The sequence below is a fragment of the Phocoena phocoena genome, chromosome 5 (genome assembly GCF_963924675.1).
Source record: "Phocoena phocoena chromosome 5, mPhoPho1.1, whole genome shotgun sequence".
Classification (NCBI taxonomy): domain Eukaryota; kingdom Metazoa; phylum Chordata; class Mammalia; order Artiodactyla; family Phocoenidae; genus Phocoena; species Phocoena phocoena.
In genome coordinates, this window is record NC_089223.1 from 86,352,728 (window position 1) to 86,370,255 (window position 17,528).

Sequence of the window (17,528 nt, forward strand, 5' to 3'; positions counted from 1 at the left end):
TACAAACTAGTCCAGAAGAGCTGAGATTTCAACTATGCAGGGAGGCTCAGCAGTCTCAGTTTGGATTTTAGGTAGTAGTTGAGAAAGGGCACAGAACAGAACACTAAGGTAGTCACAGGAGTCAGGAAAAGAACAGAAGTATACCTACACTCTGCTGTGCAAACCTCACAGGTGCTGAGACTGTAAGCCCTGGCTGGATTAAAAGCAGGGGAGGGGAGCTGGACATTCCTAGAAGCGACGAAAAAAGACTAGGAATAGACGTGATGGGCAGTTATGCAGACGTATTTAGATTGCAGAATCTCAGAGCTTGTCTTCTAAGGCAGATACATCTACTAAATGTTCATGAATTAGAAATGACAGACAATTGTAGAATTAAATTCCAATTACAGATGGTGAATGTCAGAAAGGAAAGGGGCTTTACTATAAAAAGAGCATGTGTTTTACAAACAAGCACTTACTCTTACCAGCAAGAATTTCCAGAGAGTTGTACCCTAGGATTCTATCCCACAAAAGCAAGAGTTGATCTGTAGCTAAGTATCCAGAAAAAGCTCGAACCATCCATTTAAATGATATGCGAAGTCTGTAAGCAAAGAAAAGAAAGAAATTTTACCAGTGGAATTTTTTCTTGTCAAAAAGCAGTATCAGAAGAACTCAACCAGTTCCATTATTAGGTAACTCCTCTGTGGGTCTGAAAAATCACATGGGCATTTAAAACTCAAGCACTCTACATATATACAATGGAATACTACTCAGCCATAAAAAAGAATGAAATAATGCCATTTGCAGCAACATGGATGGACCTAGTGATTATCATACCAAGTGAAGGAAGTCAGAAAGAGAAAGACAAATACCACATGAAATCACTTATATGTGGAATCTAAAATATGACACAAATGAACTTATGTATGAAACAGAAACAGGCTCACAGACATAGAAAACAGACTTGTGGTTGCCAAGGGGGAGGGGGGAGAGATAGATGGGGAGTTTGGGATTAGCAGATGCAAACTATTATGGTACTGAATGGATAAACAACAAGGTCCTACTGCTGTAGGTCCTACTGTTCCTTCAAGGAACTATATTCAATATCCTGTGATAAACCATAATGGAAAGAATATGAAAAACAATGTATGTATATGTATAACTGAAACACTGCTGTGATTAACACAACATTGTAAATCAACTATACTTCAATAAAATAAATTAAAAAAAACTCAAATACTCTATTAAAAGCTGTAAAAAGTGCAATGGTGAGAAATCATGAGTCCTCAAATTAGTGGTCTCAAAAGCATTAAGAGGGCTTCCCTGGTGGCGCAGTGGTTGAGAGTCCACCTGCCAATGCAGGGGACATGGGTTCATGCTCCGGTCCGGGAAGATCCCACATGCCATGGAGCGGCTGGGCCCGTGAGCCATGGCCGCTGAGCCTGTGTGTCTGGACCCTGTGCTCCACAACAGGAGAGGCCACAACAGTGAGAGGCCCGCATACAGCAAAAAAAAAAAAAAGCATTAAGAGAAAGAATTATATTCCTGGGTCCTACTTTATGTTATAGTTCATTCTTTAGAAAACTCACTTCTACATTCTGTTTTTCAGGGTGTGTACTAATTAGCTATCAATGAGGTGATCTTATAGTCTTAACAGCTCCAGGCAAGCCTAGAACATTTGAATTTTCATTCAAGATACTTGAAAGAGCTTGATAGCTGCATATGTTTCCAATTCAATAGATTATATTCCTACATTTCACTCAAATGGCTAAAAAGGATGAAAAAAGACAGAGAAAACTAGTTTTAAAGCTATAGGGGGACTTCCCTGGTGGCACAGTGCATAAGAATCCGCCTGCCAATGCAGGGACACAGATTCGATCCCTGGTCTGGGAAGGTCCCACATGCCACGGAGCAGCTAAGCCCATGCCTCAAACCACTGAGCCTGCACTTTAGAGCCTGCGAGCCACAACTATTGAGCCCATGCACCTAGAGCCCGTGCTCTGCAACAAGAGAAGCCACCGCAAGGAGAAGCCCGCGCACCGCAATGAAGAGTAGCTCCTGCTCACTGCAACTAGAGAAAGCCTGCGTGCAGCAACAAAGACCCAACGCAGCTAAAAATAAAAAATAAAATTAAATCTTAAAAAAAGGAAAAGCTATAAGGGACCTTAGAAATAAACCTCTGATTTGAAACCCTTAGCTTTATAGAGGAGGTCACCAGAACTCTGAAAAATCAACCAGAAAATTCAATTAAATTCTATTTTGCAAAAAAAAAAAAAAAAAAAAAGTCCTAAGAAGTATGAGATCCTACTGTTTCATAGATAGGTTATGTTACAATAACAATTTATCTCTAGAATCAGGAAACAAACTCTTTGGCTTTGGTGCCTGAAGAGATTAAATAGTCTCTCAATTTCTGTACTATCTATTGGCAATTAAACATCACTTGACTGCCCCTGAGAGGTTCTAGCCAAATTCTTTGTTAAAATTGTTATATAGATAAATATCTGTACTTTTTCTTAAAAGAGAAAATGGGATTGAGAGATTGCCTTTGTTGGTGGCACATTAACTTTTCTTGAGACTGAAAAAGGACCCCCACGTTTCAGAAATTCCTCAATACTAGATAACTATTGTTCTAATATAACAAAGTACATGTAGGCAGTAAGATTGATAAATCAAGATTTTTGGTTGGTTTTAGAATATCTGTTTATAGATGCCAAAGAAACTTTTAGCCACCAATTATTTTAAATTTAAATAATTTACTAACTTTTAAGCCTCAATTATTAACTTCAACTAGTTTCATTTTACTGGATCTCTCAGTGTCTTATTAGAACAACAGCACCACACATCATGCCTTCTGCTCCCTAGTATACAGCACAGATTCAATTTCTTAGAAATACAGTTTATTGAGGTATAACTGATGTATAGTAGAATCTGCCCTTACTAATGCACAATTCTAAGTTTTGTTAAGAACCAAATGGAAATTTTAGAACTGATAAAAACAACAAAAACAATAACAACAACAAAACAACCCTCACTGGATGGATCCAATAGCAAAATGGAAATAACCATTGAGAGAGCCAGTGAATTTAAATATAAATCAATAGAAGTGTCCAATCTGAACTACAGAGTAAAAAGGATTGAAAACAAAATGAACAGAGCTTCAGGAAGCTGTGAGATAAGACTAAAAGTTTTAATATTTGTGTCCCAGAAGAAAAGGATAATGAGTGTGGTGCAGAAAAAAATATTTGAAGAAATAATGGTTGAAAACTTCCTAACTTTGGCAACAGAAATAAGCCTCAAATTCAAGATGCTAAGCAAACCCTAAACAGGATAAACCCAAGAAATCCATGTCCAGATACATCATAATCAAACTGCTAAGATCTAAAGACAAAGATCTTGACAGCAGCCACAGAAAAACAATAATTGATATTATTTCTTCCTGACGTGTTTTGTAGAATTTGCCCATGGAACCCTCCAGGCCTGGAGTTTATTTGAAAGTAGAAGGGATAAATTAAAGATGTATATTGTAAATCCTAGGGCACTGTTATAGACTGAATGCTTGTGTCCCCACTCCCACCCCCAAATTCATATATTGAAATTACCCCCCAGTGTGATGGTATTAGGAAAGAGGTGTGTGGCCTTTGGAAGTTAATTAGCATTAGATAAAGTTATGAAGGTAGGTCCTCATGTTTGGGATTAGTGCCTTCATAAGAGTCATGTGAGAGCTTCTTTTTCTTCTCTGCTCTCCATCATGTGAGGATACAATGAGAAGCAGTCTGCAACTTAGAAGAAGGTCCTCTGGAGCTCAACCATGCTAGCAACCTGATCTTAGACTTCCAGTCTCCAAAACTGTGAGAAATAAATTTCTGTTGTTTATAAGCCATACAGTTTACGGTAATTTGTTATAGCAGACTGAACTAAGACAGACACTTACCAAAATATATTTTTAGAAAGGTATAAATAATAATCCACTGGAGATAAAATGGAGTAAAAAATTATTCAACTCAAAAGTAGGCAGGAGGGGAACTTCCCTGGTGGTCCAGTGGTAAAGAATCCACCTTACAATGCAGGGGACACAGGTTCGATCCCTGGTCAAGGAACGAATATCCCACATGCTGTGGGGCAACTAAGTCCACGTGCTACAACTACTGAGCTCATGCGCCTCAACTAGAGCCTGCGTGCCACAAACTACAGAGCCCATACGCTCTGGAACCTGCATGCCACAACTACAGAGCCCAACTGCCCTGGAGCCTGCATGCCACAGCTAGAGAAGAGAAAACCTGCATGCCATGACTAGAGAGAAGCCCGCATCCTGCAGCGAAAGATCCTGTATGCCTTGACGAAGATCCTGTGTGCTGCAACTAAGACCCAATGCAGCCAAAAATAAAGAAAATAAATAAATTAAAAACAAACAAACAAACAAACAAAAGTAGGCAGGAGGGACTTCCTTGGTGGTCCAGTAGTTGAGAATCCGCCTTTCAATGCAGGGGACATGGGTTTGATCCCTGGACAGGGAACTAAGATCCCACATGCTGTGGGGCAACTAAATCCCTGCACCACAACTAGAGAGAAGCCTGCATGCTGCAATGAAAGATCCCGTGTGCTACAACTAAGACCCGATGTGGCCATAAATAAATAAATAAATATTAAAAAAAAAAAAAAAGTAGGCAGGAAAAGAGGACAAAAAGAATAAAGAGCACATGGGACAAACAAAAAAATGTCTATCAAGATAGTAAATAATATCAATTGATATTATTTTAATCCCATAATATCAATTACATTAAATGTAAATGGAATAAACACACCAATTAAAAGACAAACTGCCACACTGAATGACCCAAGTATACTTCTGACAAGAAAGCCATCTGAAAAGTAAAGACATTGATAATCAATACGTTAAAAGTAAAGAGACAGAAAAGAATACACTGTACAAATTGTAATAAAAAGAAAGCTGGAATGGCTATATCAGACATAGTAGATTTATTGCTAGGAAAAGACATTACATAATGATAAAAAGATCAATTCTCCTAAAAACAGAGTCAAATACATGAAGTAAAAATATATATAGCAATGCAGAAATAAAAAGACAAATTCACAATTATAATTGGAGACTCTAACATTTCTTTCTCAATAATCAATAGAAAAAGTAGACAGAAAATTAACAAGTGTATAGAAGTCTTGAACATTATCAACAAGCTTGACTTGATTACCACTTACAGAACATTCTGCTCAACACTAGCAGCATACAAATTCTTTTCAAGTGTACATGGAAGATTCATCAAGATAGATCATATTCTGGGTCATAAAACAAACTGCGACACATTTAAAAGAACTAAAATCTTATGAAGCACATTGTCTAACTGTAACAGAATTACAATAGAAATCAATAACGGAAAGACATAATATCTTTCCCAATATTTAGAAATTAAACATGCAGTTTTATATAAACTATGGTCAAAGAGGAAGTCACAAGAGAAATTAAGAAACATTTTGAATTGAATGAAAGTGAAAACATAACACATCAAAATTTGTTGAGTGGAGGTAAAGCAGTGCTTTGAGGGCAATTTATAACATTATTGCTTACATTAGAAAAGAAGAAATGTCTCAAATTAATTATCTAAATTTCACCTTAAACAAGTAGAAAGACAAGACCAAAACAAAACTAAAGCAAGTATACAGATGGATAACAAATAAAAGAGCACAGGGCTTCCCTGGTGGCGCAGTGGTTGAGAGTCCACCTGCCGATGCAGGAGACATGGGTTTGTGCCCCGGTCTGGGAAGATCCCACATGCCACAGAGCAGCTAGGCCCATGAGCCATGGCCACTGAGCCTGCGCGTCCAGAGCCTGTGCTCCGCAACGGGAGAGGCCACAACAGTGAGAGGCCCGCATACAGCAAAAAAAAAAAAAAAAAAAAAAAAAAAGAGCATAACTCAATGAAACTGAAAATAGAAAAACAAAATCAATGAAACCAAAAACTGATTCTTTCAAAGAAGAATAAAATTAATAAACCTCTGGCCAGAATAATCAAGGAAGAGAAACAAGATACAAATATCAATCTCAGGAATGAGAGTGGTAATGTCACTCTGATTCTATAGATATTGAAAGGCTAATTAAGAATTATTATGGAATATTATGAATAATTTATGTCCATAAATATGATAACAGATAAAATGCACTAAGTACTCAAGAAGAAGGAGATATCCTGAAGAGTCCTATATCTAGTAAAAAAATTAAATTCTAAATTAAAAACCTTCCAATAGCATTAGTTTTAATTCATGAAAGCCTTTTAATAATTGATTTCTAGCCTGATAATTAAATTTTTATATTTTCTCTTGCATCAGAATTTTAATGTTCATCATAATTCACTGAAATAAATCTGTTCCTTTTAATGATTAAAGTGTATAAATAGACTAGAAAAAAATCAGGATTTTAGCTTCTAGCAATAAACTAAATGTCTTCACTCTAGTAAGGAAAAGCATAGTTATATTCAAATATTCATTTCACAGTAGTAAAATAAAGGTCAGTTTACCATAAGAAAAAATGACTTGTATGTAATATAAAATATTTCTGCCATATTCTTGTTTTATAATATTAATTATTAATAAAATCCTGTTTTGTTTTTTTTTAAATCCTGTTTTTTAATGTCTACAAAAGAAAGAGTGCCACCTAGGTGTTATCAACGGATGATATGAGGTGTTGTTTTATAAATGGCATTTCTAAGATCTAAAATGTCTGAAATTCGATGGTGATTTTAGAATGGAGATATATATATATATATATGGAGATATATATGTATATATACATATATATATATCAATATATAAACATATACATATTCAATCTTTAAACAACTCCATGAGGTAGGAATTCCCTTGATTTTAAAGATGAATAAATTAAATTATCTTGACTTAATGAAAGAAATTGAGGCTTAGGTAAATTAAATAATTTTATCAGGATTTTATAGTTTAGTAGAGATAGAATTTGAATCTGGGTCTGTCTCTTAAACCCACCCACCCACTCATCCATCGGCTATGGATTCTATTTCCCATTAACTACTTTCGTGGTCTCAAAGAGTTAGTGTTCCTTTCAAATATGCCCTTATATAGGAGAAAATGGTTACACAGAAAGGAAGACAGTAACAAAACACTGATAAATCATTTGGAAATTTCTGTTGCCTTAAGACACTGTTAATTAAAAAAGAGAAAAGAGAACCAATAATAATGAGGTCCACAGGTACCCTACATATTCACTGATAACTCATATTGAGATAAATGAACAAAAATTCAAGCTTTTGGAAGAAAAAATCACAGTGTACAACCACTGGTAAATAATCGATCTAGATTCCTTTAATGAAAGCCAGCAAACTTTAACTTTTCTGTCTTTCGTAAGTCGTTTTCTGATAAATTTGGCCTACATTGACTTAATTTTAGTATTATCACATTTCTCAGGTAGTATTTGTTTCCACAAATTTTTGCCTCAGTTTGGCCAACACATTTCATTATGAATAGAAATTAGTTCTTTTAGTGATTCTTGTACCAAGCACAAAAATCCAAGCAAATAAGAATTTATTAGGATTTTGGTAAGTCTCCCAAGAATTTCTGGCACAATGTCGAGTTATAATTTACTACTTGATAATTATTGTTTTGTTGGGGAGACTGTTAGTTTAATGTCTCTGAAAAATTACTGTATCTTTGATGATGAAAAAGAGCCTTCTGATATCAATTTATTCTTCAATTAGGAGAGAAAAATACTCACGGTTGAGCCCCAATTTCTCGTAGATGATAAAAGAGTTGGGGGAGATAAGTTTGAAGAAGAGTTTCAAACAGCAGACAGAGTGACACGATACCCTGGATACAATAATAAATCACAAGAGAAATGCATAATTTAGTATTTAAAAATGAACTCTGCCATTAAATTATTCAAATGGAAATGAGAAAAAGATTATCAATATAAATATTTTTTCCTTTTTAACAACGATAGGCTCCCCACGTAACCTGGCATGTAGTAATGTTAGGAATTCAAGGAAAACGTCATTTTATAGAAAAACCTGCTTCTCTGTAAGTCATATAGTATCACGTAGGCCCAGCAAAATTAGTTTTTTCTGGATGCATTCCAGTTTCCAGGTATTTCTCTGGTGTTATAGCCACACCTTTCACTTTCTCCTCCATATGTCCCTTCCCTTCCAGCTGTCTCACCCATCAGGGAAAATATTTCCTGCTTTTTTAACTCTTTCATTGAAATCCATCCCCAGAGAAAGACTGTTTGAAATTTGCATCAGGAAGTTATCAAACAAGAATGTTTGATTACTTAGTATAAGGATAACTTTTTAAAAAGCTGAAATCCACTTTTTTAAAAGGGCATTATCTGTAGAGTACAAAGTAGATGGTTTTTCAAGTGCATTTATTGCTTGACAACTCTGAATAAAGTCTTTCTTGCAGCTCAGCATTCCTCAGCGTTGATCTTTGTAAGGAAGTTTTAATCCTCTTTTTGAATTTCTAAAGAAATAAGGCTGTCATGGTTCCAAATAGTTAAGTCTGGCTGCAAGCCAGAAAAGGAGATGACTGCCTGTTAAGTCTTTATTTCACTGAATAAAGAAAGGGCAGAGGCAGGGCTGTCCCAATCAATCAGCTAAATAAGGACACCTTAGGGTCAGCACGGATATAGAGAAGGCATATCCAGAGTTGCTCAGTGGCAAGCTTCAGTGGTCTGCACAGGGAAAACATCATGGGTATCTACTGGGCAGCCAGTTAAAAACAGTTTTTTGAAACTCTGAAGCGTAAAATGGTACAGAATATGTGAGTAAGAAATCTGAGGCTAAGGATGAGTTATAAGAAAAAGGAATTATTAATATATTTTTGGTTATTCTAGATTAAATATTCATGCAATATAGGCATTAAATCAAGTCGTCTCAGAGAGAAGAAACCCAAGATAATTGGCGGTACTTCATTTGTTCATCTGTGACATCCTGGATTTCTGTTACTTGCCTGCTTTCACTAGCAATGTATGAGAGCAACAGTGGAGACAGAGGAAGGTGGAACAGGAATACACAGGAATGGCGGGGGGAGGATAACGAACTGCTATTTAGTTGAGTAGCAGTGACAGCCTCCTCTTTTGGGAAACTTGGTAGCCCTGACACATTCCAATTTTTAATGTTTTTTTTCTGGAGAGTCAGTCAAGTTACCCACAAGCAGACCAAAGCAGGCTCAAAGACAGAAAAAGTATAACTGAAATAAAATAAACACTGCTTTTACTCAGGCTAAGGAGGGTGGGGGTGGGGGAAGGAAGATATGATAAAGGAATGGACAAAATAAAACAGATACAACTACTCAACTCCCAGTATGCTTCTCTTTGAATTTCATGTTAAGGCCAAGGAGCCATCTATTGAATAAACACAGAGGAGATATCTAGTTTGATAACTGATAATTAGCCAAATTGAAAAATAAGGGACAAATAAATGTTTCTTTTTCATTAACAAAGAAAAGATGATGATGATGATGATAATCATAACGACAACAATAAAAACAGCAGCCATCTATTTACTGAACATCTGCCACGAGCCAAGGGCTACCCAGGTGCTTTGTACACTGCTCTACAGCACCACAGAAACTCATTATTAACTCTGAAATGAGTTTCAGAGAGGAGGAAACCAGCATTCAAGGAACTTAGCCACCTTTGTCAAAGAAAACAATACAGACATTGCTATGTTTTTTCTTTCAACATATAAAAGATAATTTAAATGCAATTGATAAAAGGCTTTTTCCTCTCTAATTATTACTAAAACTATTTAAATATCAATTTCTTCTTCTCTTTCATTTATTCCATAGAAAAGTGTTGCTTGACCTCACAAATTAACATTTGTTTTTCTTAAGGAAAGGAAAAACAGATTAGAGTCTGCTTTGATCCTTTTTTTTTTTTTTTATGAACTTACAGAAGGATGAGAAGAGATGGAATGAAGTCTGAAGAAAAAACGCACATACATCTCACGGAATATCTGATACAATTTGGAAGGTTCATGGTACAGAAAACAAAGTGGTGCAACTGAAAGAACAAAAAAGTTAATTAATAATATTGCAGAACTACTAAAATTAAAAAAATAAGTTCACAAAACATGAAAGAATAAATATTTTCTAGTAATAATATTCATTCATAGACAAGTTTAGAATCATATATATATTCTTTTTTCATGTTGAAAAGGGAATATATGCACACATAAAAAACTGAGTCATTAAAAATTAAAAAGAAGGGAGTAAATTATAAAATATTATAATCTCAACAGTAGAATAAGAATGACACAATGGAACTATATAGGGATATTGAAAATTCAAAGTAACTTTTAAAAACTACATAAAGTCTCTCTTTTTTTCAATTGAAATAATAAGAAAGTGACAATCAGGCAATTCATTTTTACTTTGTCCCACAAAGGATCTTTTGAAATTTTTAATTTTTGAAGTCAGGTAAGTAAAATATAAGATGATTTACGACTAGCTTTTAGAACGACGGTCTTCAACTAACTGAATTTGAAAATTAAAATTTTGATTAACAGTTTAGGCTATTGGTCTATATTGGCATATCTCAATATGTATCTAGACAATTTTCATAGGCTTAAAATAAAACAACTCTAAGAATTTATTTCTCTAATGAATTTGAATTAAGTTTTCTTTTGTACCCAGTTCATGGCAGTTAAGCACAGGTGGGTCAACTCAACCAGACAGCTCATGGCTGACTGTCAGAAAGTCAGATTTTAAAATCAGATGCTGACCTGACAGTCTGATTATTCTGCACTTGCGAACGTGGTCATGCTTTTCATCTTTTCAACACTCAAGAATTTTAGGCAGCATAAATACACTATAATGCAGATATATAAAACTGCATTACCTAAATATTAATTTAATAAAAGTGGCTTATTTATTGGGTAATTTCATCTATGATATAGATCAGACAGGTAAGAAGGTCTTGGGCTCTATATCGTCAGTGATGCCCTGAGGGCAGTAGGCATTAAGTAAGCAGAGAAACCAATGAGCCAACTCAGCTCACTTCCTTTTGACAACGTGAAAGGAAAAAATGATAAAAAATTTTAAATTCTGACAAAACAAAAACTCGATTATCTGGGATAAATGGCGGTGCACAGTATTACTGATGAATAAATTATCAAAAACTAGCATTGCAACTGAGAAATTTCACTTTTCTGAAGGGCAAAAGAGAGACAAATCAATTTTAGGGTGGTAAATATCTAAATACATCCAAAAAAACCCCTCCTGTTATATATATCTACAGGAAAAGACCTTTATGTTATATATATATATATATATATATATATGTTTTAAAACTAACAGCCATGTCCTTTCACTTCAAAACTAATTTTAAAAAATTATTTTACTATCAAAATAAATTCCTACTTATTTAAATAGCCCCAACTGAGGTATTCTATACACTGAAAAAGAATAACTCTCATTCTAATTGCAACAACCTAAGAAAAAGCAATGTGGCACAAATACATGGTATTATTACAAATTCAAAATGAAGGTTTGGAATTCATTTACTTTTTGTGATGATGCATATTTTCCCCTCTAACTTCTTAAGTTATTGTTATTTAAAAACTTGTAATTTGAATCTAAAGATTTTAAAGATTCAGTAATCATTAGTGATCATTTCCAGTGAAGGAATGAAAGAGAATTTTAAAATCAGCACTTTTCTATAAACATATATAACATAGAAAATGTTATAATCAGTTATTATTCAAGATGCCACAATTGTTGATGTTGAATTCCCTTACATAGCTATGAAATGGAAAAGTTTCAGTCCATTACATATAATATGTAAAAAATCTTCTACATGACTTTATTTTCCATTTTAAGCATCTTTCCCTATTTGGTTCTTCCATAAAAATGAATGAGCTCATCATCTTTTTAACTAATTAAATACTGCACTATAGGAATTTATTTATGAAATCATAATATACTATACGTACAATAAAAACTTCATTAATCTACATATGTGGGAAAGGATAAGGCCAGTTTAAATTAGAGAAAAGTTTTGAATAAATTTTTAAAAGAGGAAAGTATTACAATTTTAAAGAAATACAGTAACTAAAACTAAAATGGCCTAGTACTATGTAGAGATCCTGGGGATAAGTTGAAATTATGCCCGTATCCTGGTTCTAAATAAGTGGTCGCTGCTCTAAAGTATTTGTGGATGCTTAACATATTTTTCTAAAATAGTATAAACTGTATATCAAACATTTTGCATCACCTATTTCCTTAGCGAACGTTTCCCCCTTGGGTGTATAAACTTTAACCTATTAAAACAACCAGAAATGTGAATAGGCAGGAGTCAAAGATGTATTTTGTACCCTGAGAGTTGTTAGAAGATTTAAACTTCCCTGATGTTATTAACGGTTCTCCAAATCGCTCAAGTACACCTTTTAAAAACTAATTACTTGAAAAATGCTTGCAGTTGGAATTATCAAAATAAAAGAATAAAAGGGCTAACATTTTTTATTATTAAAGGTAAAAATTTATATTCTTAACCTTTTTAGGTTTTCTATTTTAAATTCCTCACATATTTATAAAAGAGAAATATGCTGGAACCTCACTATAACATTATGTGTTACATTATGAAATTTTTGTTGCTCAGGAGAATAAAGCCAAGGGCAGCATAATGCAGAATTCCTAGGCACTCTGAATCCTTTTCATTGTGTGCTGGTTTTAAAGGTTTTACATTATGTCATTCACGATGACTGTCTGATGTTGAACACTTGAGGGGTTTTTTACAAAGAAAAGTGTTAATTTATTGCTGATTCTTTTTACAAAAGTAAACATTAATGTATATTTCTGTTTAGTCTAAAGGTTGGGGAGTAGGAATAGTTGGGACAACAATCTTCAACAAGCTCATATGTAATGCATGAAAATTTAAGTGGCACTTAAGGCATAGAGCATTCTTCCTCTTGCTAATCTTTGTTATGCTTCCTGCATTCCTCATTCAACGATACGTGAGGACACAAAGGTGCTCAGGGCTCTCAAACGTGCACGCGCGTTTGCCACGTGTGCCTCAGGATGACTGGATGCTTCAATGTAATTGTTGCTGTGTACACCAGCCAGACTGGAGAAATCATGAACTCACACTCAGTGTTGTCCCTCCCTTTGCATTCTTTCTGACCTATTATTTTTTTTTAAAGACTTATGAGAATTAGTTTAGGAATTTTACATCTATTAGATTTTTACATCTATTAGATGTAAAAATAAATTTTTACAGCAATAAATTATTACATCTATTAGAACTAAATATCAACGTGTGGCTCTAAGTTCCATTGAATTAGAAAATGGAAAACCACAGAACCATTTTCCTGGTATGTTCAATTCTAATTTGACAAGCAATCACCATCTGAGCAATTATGATGACCCTTTATTTGAAAAAACTTTTAATTGGACATATAAACAGATATCAAATCCAATGTTTAAAAATGTTCACAATAACATTGTTAAGTGTGTGGTTGATGTAATATAAAGTGTGATTTTCATGTTTAATTTTCTAAAGTGTAATAAAAACAGTGACTATTTTAAAGCCCAACTTACCATACATTGAAAATCCATGAAAAGGGATTACACCTAAAAAAATAAAAAAGTATTTCTTTTCAATTAGTATACCCACTGAATTATTAGGTAAACTTTAGAGAATTAAAGCCAAAAATAGTGAGGTTTCCTATTTTTGCTTCAACTTTGTTCATGCATGTCAGAAAGACTTAGTGATGGGTCACCAACAAAACGACAGGCTTTTTAATACCTTTAGAAAAGCAATCTAGAGGTTTTCAATATATATCCAGTTAACTTTCTATTGATAAAGTTGAAAATTAAGACTGTGAATATGTGTTACAAAAAACAGAACAAGGCAGACCACAGAACTAAGTTTAAGAACTAACTATAACGGTCTCAGAAAGTCAATAGATTAAGTCCTTCTTGAAGCAACTTCATCCTGTATACTGGAGTTCAATCTGTTAAAAAATAAGTGAGCATTTCAAGGCACCTCTTATATAGATGCATTCCCTTATAAACTTACCACAAATTACATCACAGGATGTGGTTTAGAAAAAATATTGGCAGGAATATGGTACAAATTCAGTGTAATCTTTGGCAAGAATTATACACAAGTAAAGTGCACACCCATTTAGAAGAAAATACTTGAAGCCTAACTTGGTATGCTAAACATCTTGTCACACTCTAAGTGAAAAATTAGAACTTGTACAGCTTAGATTCAAAATGGAAGTTCTGTAATATATACACCACCATATATCTAACACAGTAGTAAATCAGGTTGCAAACACAAAAGAAAGATGAGTTTACTTTTTTGAAAAATAGCACAGAAATGCTTCATTCATCTGACATGTTCAGAGGCAAAAACTTAGTGTTGGCAGAGCCTTCAGAGGTCACCTAGGGTAAGTTCTAACAAATGATAGTTCAGTCTCAGTCTAAAACATCCAGCAATAGGGGGCACATTCATTCGCAATGCAACCAATTACAATTTTGAACAATTTGGTGGGGAGTTATTTCTCATATGGAGTGAGACTCTGGTTCCTTGTAATCCCCACTTATGTTTCCTAGTTCTGACCACAAGGGTCACATGGAACACACCTAATTTATCTTCTATGAAAACTTTCAGAAATACTGGAGGACACTGTTCTCTCCCCCATCCCCATCCCCACCAGGTTGGGATTTTTGTTTTGGTTTGGTTTTTGGTTTTTTTTTTTGCTCTGAGACTTTATGAGTTTCTTTAACAGTTCCTCAGACTGAATACCTTCTCTATTCTATTCTCCTCTGGACAAGCTATAGTTTACGACAGTCCTTAAAGTGAGGTGATGAAAGCCTCTAAGCATTTTTCCTCCCTACACACCCCACAGCTAAAGCACAGTGCACTTGTGCAGTTGTTTCTGACCTAAGTAAAGAACTGTATTCTTATCTCTATTACATTTCCTCTTTGGTGAACCGTTCCAATTTGAGATAATCCTGGATTCTCATCCTGTTATCTAATGTATTCCCCCTTCTTCCTGGGTCCACATTGCTGGAAAGTTTGATAAATACACTATCTATGTCCTCATCTAGAGCACTATAAAAATGTTGAACAAGACAGAGTGAGGGGGCTTCGCTGGTGGCGCAGTGGTTAAGAGTCCGCCTGCCGATGCAGGGGACACGGGTTCGTGCCCCGGTCTGGGAGGATCCCACATGCCGCAGAGCAGCTCGGCCCGTGAGCCATGGCTGCTGAGGCTGTGCGTCCGGAGCCTGTGCTCCCCAACGGGAGAGGCCACAACAGTGAGAGGCCCGCGTACCGCAGAAAAAAAAAAAGACAAAGTGAGGACAGGACTTGTCACTAGAGACCTCCTTCCATACTGATAGTAATTCATTGATCAGCACCCTATTGTGGTAAGTTAAGAACACAGACCAGATATCAGACAGACTTGGTTGGGTTCATCTAGCTCTGTTGTTTAAGAACTTTGTGTGCCTTTAGGTAAGTTCCTTAATCCCCTAACCTTCAGTTTCCTCATCTCGTAAATCAGAGACAACGCTAGAACTACATAAATGATTAAATGAGATAATGACTGTAGCTCAGCCATTAATAAATAAACAGTTTAGACTCAATAAAAGTTAATTATTGATATTATTATTCACAAATTAGCTCTTATTTCTTTGATGATTCTAGAAGGAATTTTATCAAAAAAAGTATGAGGAAAATCCAACATTATTCTGAACTAGTATGCCAGGCCAACCACCTTTAGAATTTTGTGCTGCATCACTCTTAAATTTCACAAGCTGTAATTCTCAGGATCTACCTTTTCCCATTTTCCCCTGGTCTTCTAGAACACACCACAGATTCATGTTGTCCAACTGTGTCTGAATTCTGTGCTGTTTATCATTTTCCCTGTTTACCTCTGTTTGATGAGCCACCCTGTTCTTTCAGAACCTTCCTACTCTTCAAGTGCTTCACACTCAACTTCCCCCCTCTCTGGGAGGCTGATGCCACTGACAGAAATTCTCACTTGTTGTTCTTTACCTCAAACGTTCTTCACACATTTCATCTGTTTTCTCACTTCCCTTTAGGGAGGTCTTCGGAGGAACATGCTTCTTCCTTTTTCTTTTTCAGAGCTACCATCTTCACCTGTGTTCTTAATCCTGTTTCCCTCACTTTCTCTCACAGAAGTTATGGTCAGATCTGTGGCTTGTCTATGTTTGGCCTGTGAGCTAAGAATGGATTTTACATTTTTGAAAGATTATTTTAAAAAACAACAAAGAGGAATATGTGGCAGAGACTGTCTGTGGCCAGCAAAATTTAAAATATTTACTATCTGGCCCTTTACAGAAAAGTTTGCCAACCTCTGCTTTGGAATCCTGCCCCATCAATTTTCCTCCTCACCCTTTTGTGTGCATCATTCAACAAATAGGAATTGAGCCTCTACTATGTGCCAGACACTGTTCTGAGGTCTGGAGCTTACTTTTTATTAGGGACAGGAAAGTCATGATAAAATAAGTGAATGTATGTCAGACAGTGATAAGTGCCACAAAGAGAAATAATGGAGGGAAGGGGGAGTGAGAGGAAAAGGCTGGGGGAGGGAGGAGGTCTTACTGATAAAAGAGCCATTGAAGCTAAGTAGACGAGAGTCACCTGGTAAGAGGTGACCGGAGGCCCTGGGCTTCACATGGCGATTGCTGTGAACCGGGATAAGCTTCCTGAGGTCAATGGCCTGAAGGCGGAGAGTGGTGGCATCGGCTCTCACCCCTGCTAGTGGAGGAGCAGAGGCAAGGCGTGGGTAGGTCCTATCAAAGTACTCCTCTCTCCAGTTTCTCCTGTTTCACTGCAACCTTTCAGCCCAAGATATTACAAATACCCTTGCTAATAATAATGACACCAAAGAAGAGGAGGCGGGGGACTTGTCCATTTTCTTTCCTGAACCTTACTTTCCCATCAAACAAATCTCTAATCTCTCTTCCTTCCTTGAAGCCAAGCTTAACTTTTAAAAAACTATTCAAAGTAACTTCATTTCCACATTACATATATCCCCAGTTCCTTAAACTGGTTTCCACCCCTCTCACTCCAACTCCTGATGGCTGAATCCAGGCATCTCCCCTCTGTGTGTGTCCTGGCCTTCTAGCAACTGAATGTTCCTTCTCAAACTTGAGCCCACCAGGCACTGATGACGCTGTGCAGATCAGGCTCCCTGCCTCAGAAACTTCTGCTGCTCAGTTTTTGTTTTTGTTTTGTTGTCTTTTGGACTAGTTCTCTCTTCCGCACACTCCTTAAATATAGCTACTTTCCAAGACTCTGTCATACTTGTTTTCTCTCTCCTTCCACCAGTATTCTCATTATTAACCTGTAACTCAAACAGTAAAAACCCAGTTTCCTGCGCCTCCTTCTGGACTACCTAGCTCTGTAAACAACTCCTTCCCTCCCTAGGCTTCAGGGAAGAAAGCTTTGAGTCATCTTTGCTTTCTAGTCCTCCCTCAGCCCTTATACCTAAATGTGATTGTGTTCCTTTCCTGTCCCTTTAAGATGAAGAATGCTTAACTCT

The 17,528-nt window shown here is 35.8% G+C and overlaps 1 protein-coding gene across 2 annotated transcripts in view; it reads right to left on the minus strand.

The window, feature by feature from the left end:
• Positions 1 to 17,528, minus strand: part of TBC1D19 (TBC1 domain family member 19) — a 154,394-nt gene that overhangs the window by 6,147 nt on the left and 130,719 nt on the right. For both annotated transcript variants that reach the window (XM_065877598.1, XM_065877599.1), the window contains 4 exons: positions 13,549 to 13,581; positions 9,906 to 10,015; positions 7,733 to 7,824; positions 465 to 580 (listed from right to left, as the gene is read on the minus strand). In XM_065877598.1, coding sequence (XP_065733670.1) covers positions 465 to 580; positions 7,733 to 7,824; positions 9,906 to 10,015; positions 13,549 to 13,581 — 351 coding nt within the window. The remainder of the gene's footprint in view (positions 1 to 464; positions 581 to 7,732; positions 7,825 to 9,905; positions 10,016 to 13,548; positions 13,582 to 17,528) is intronic.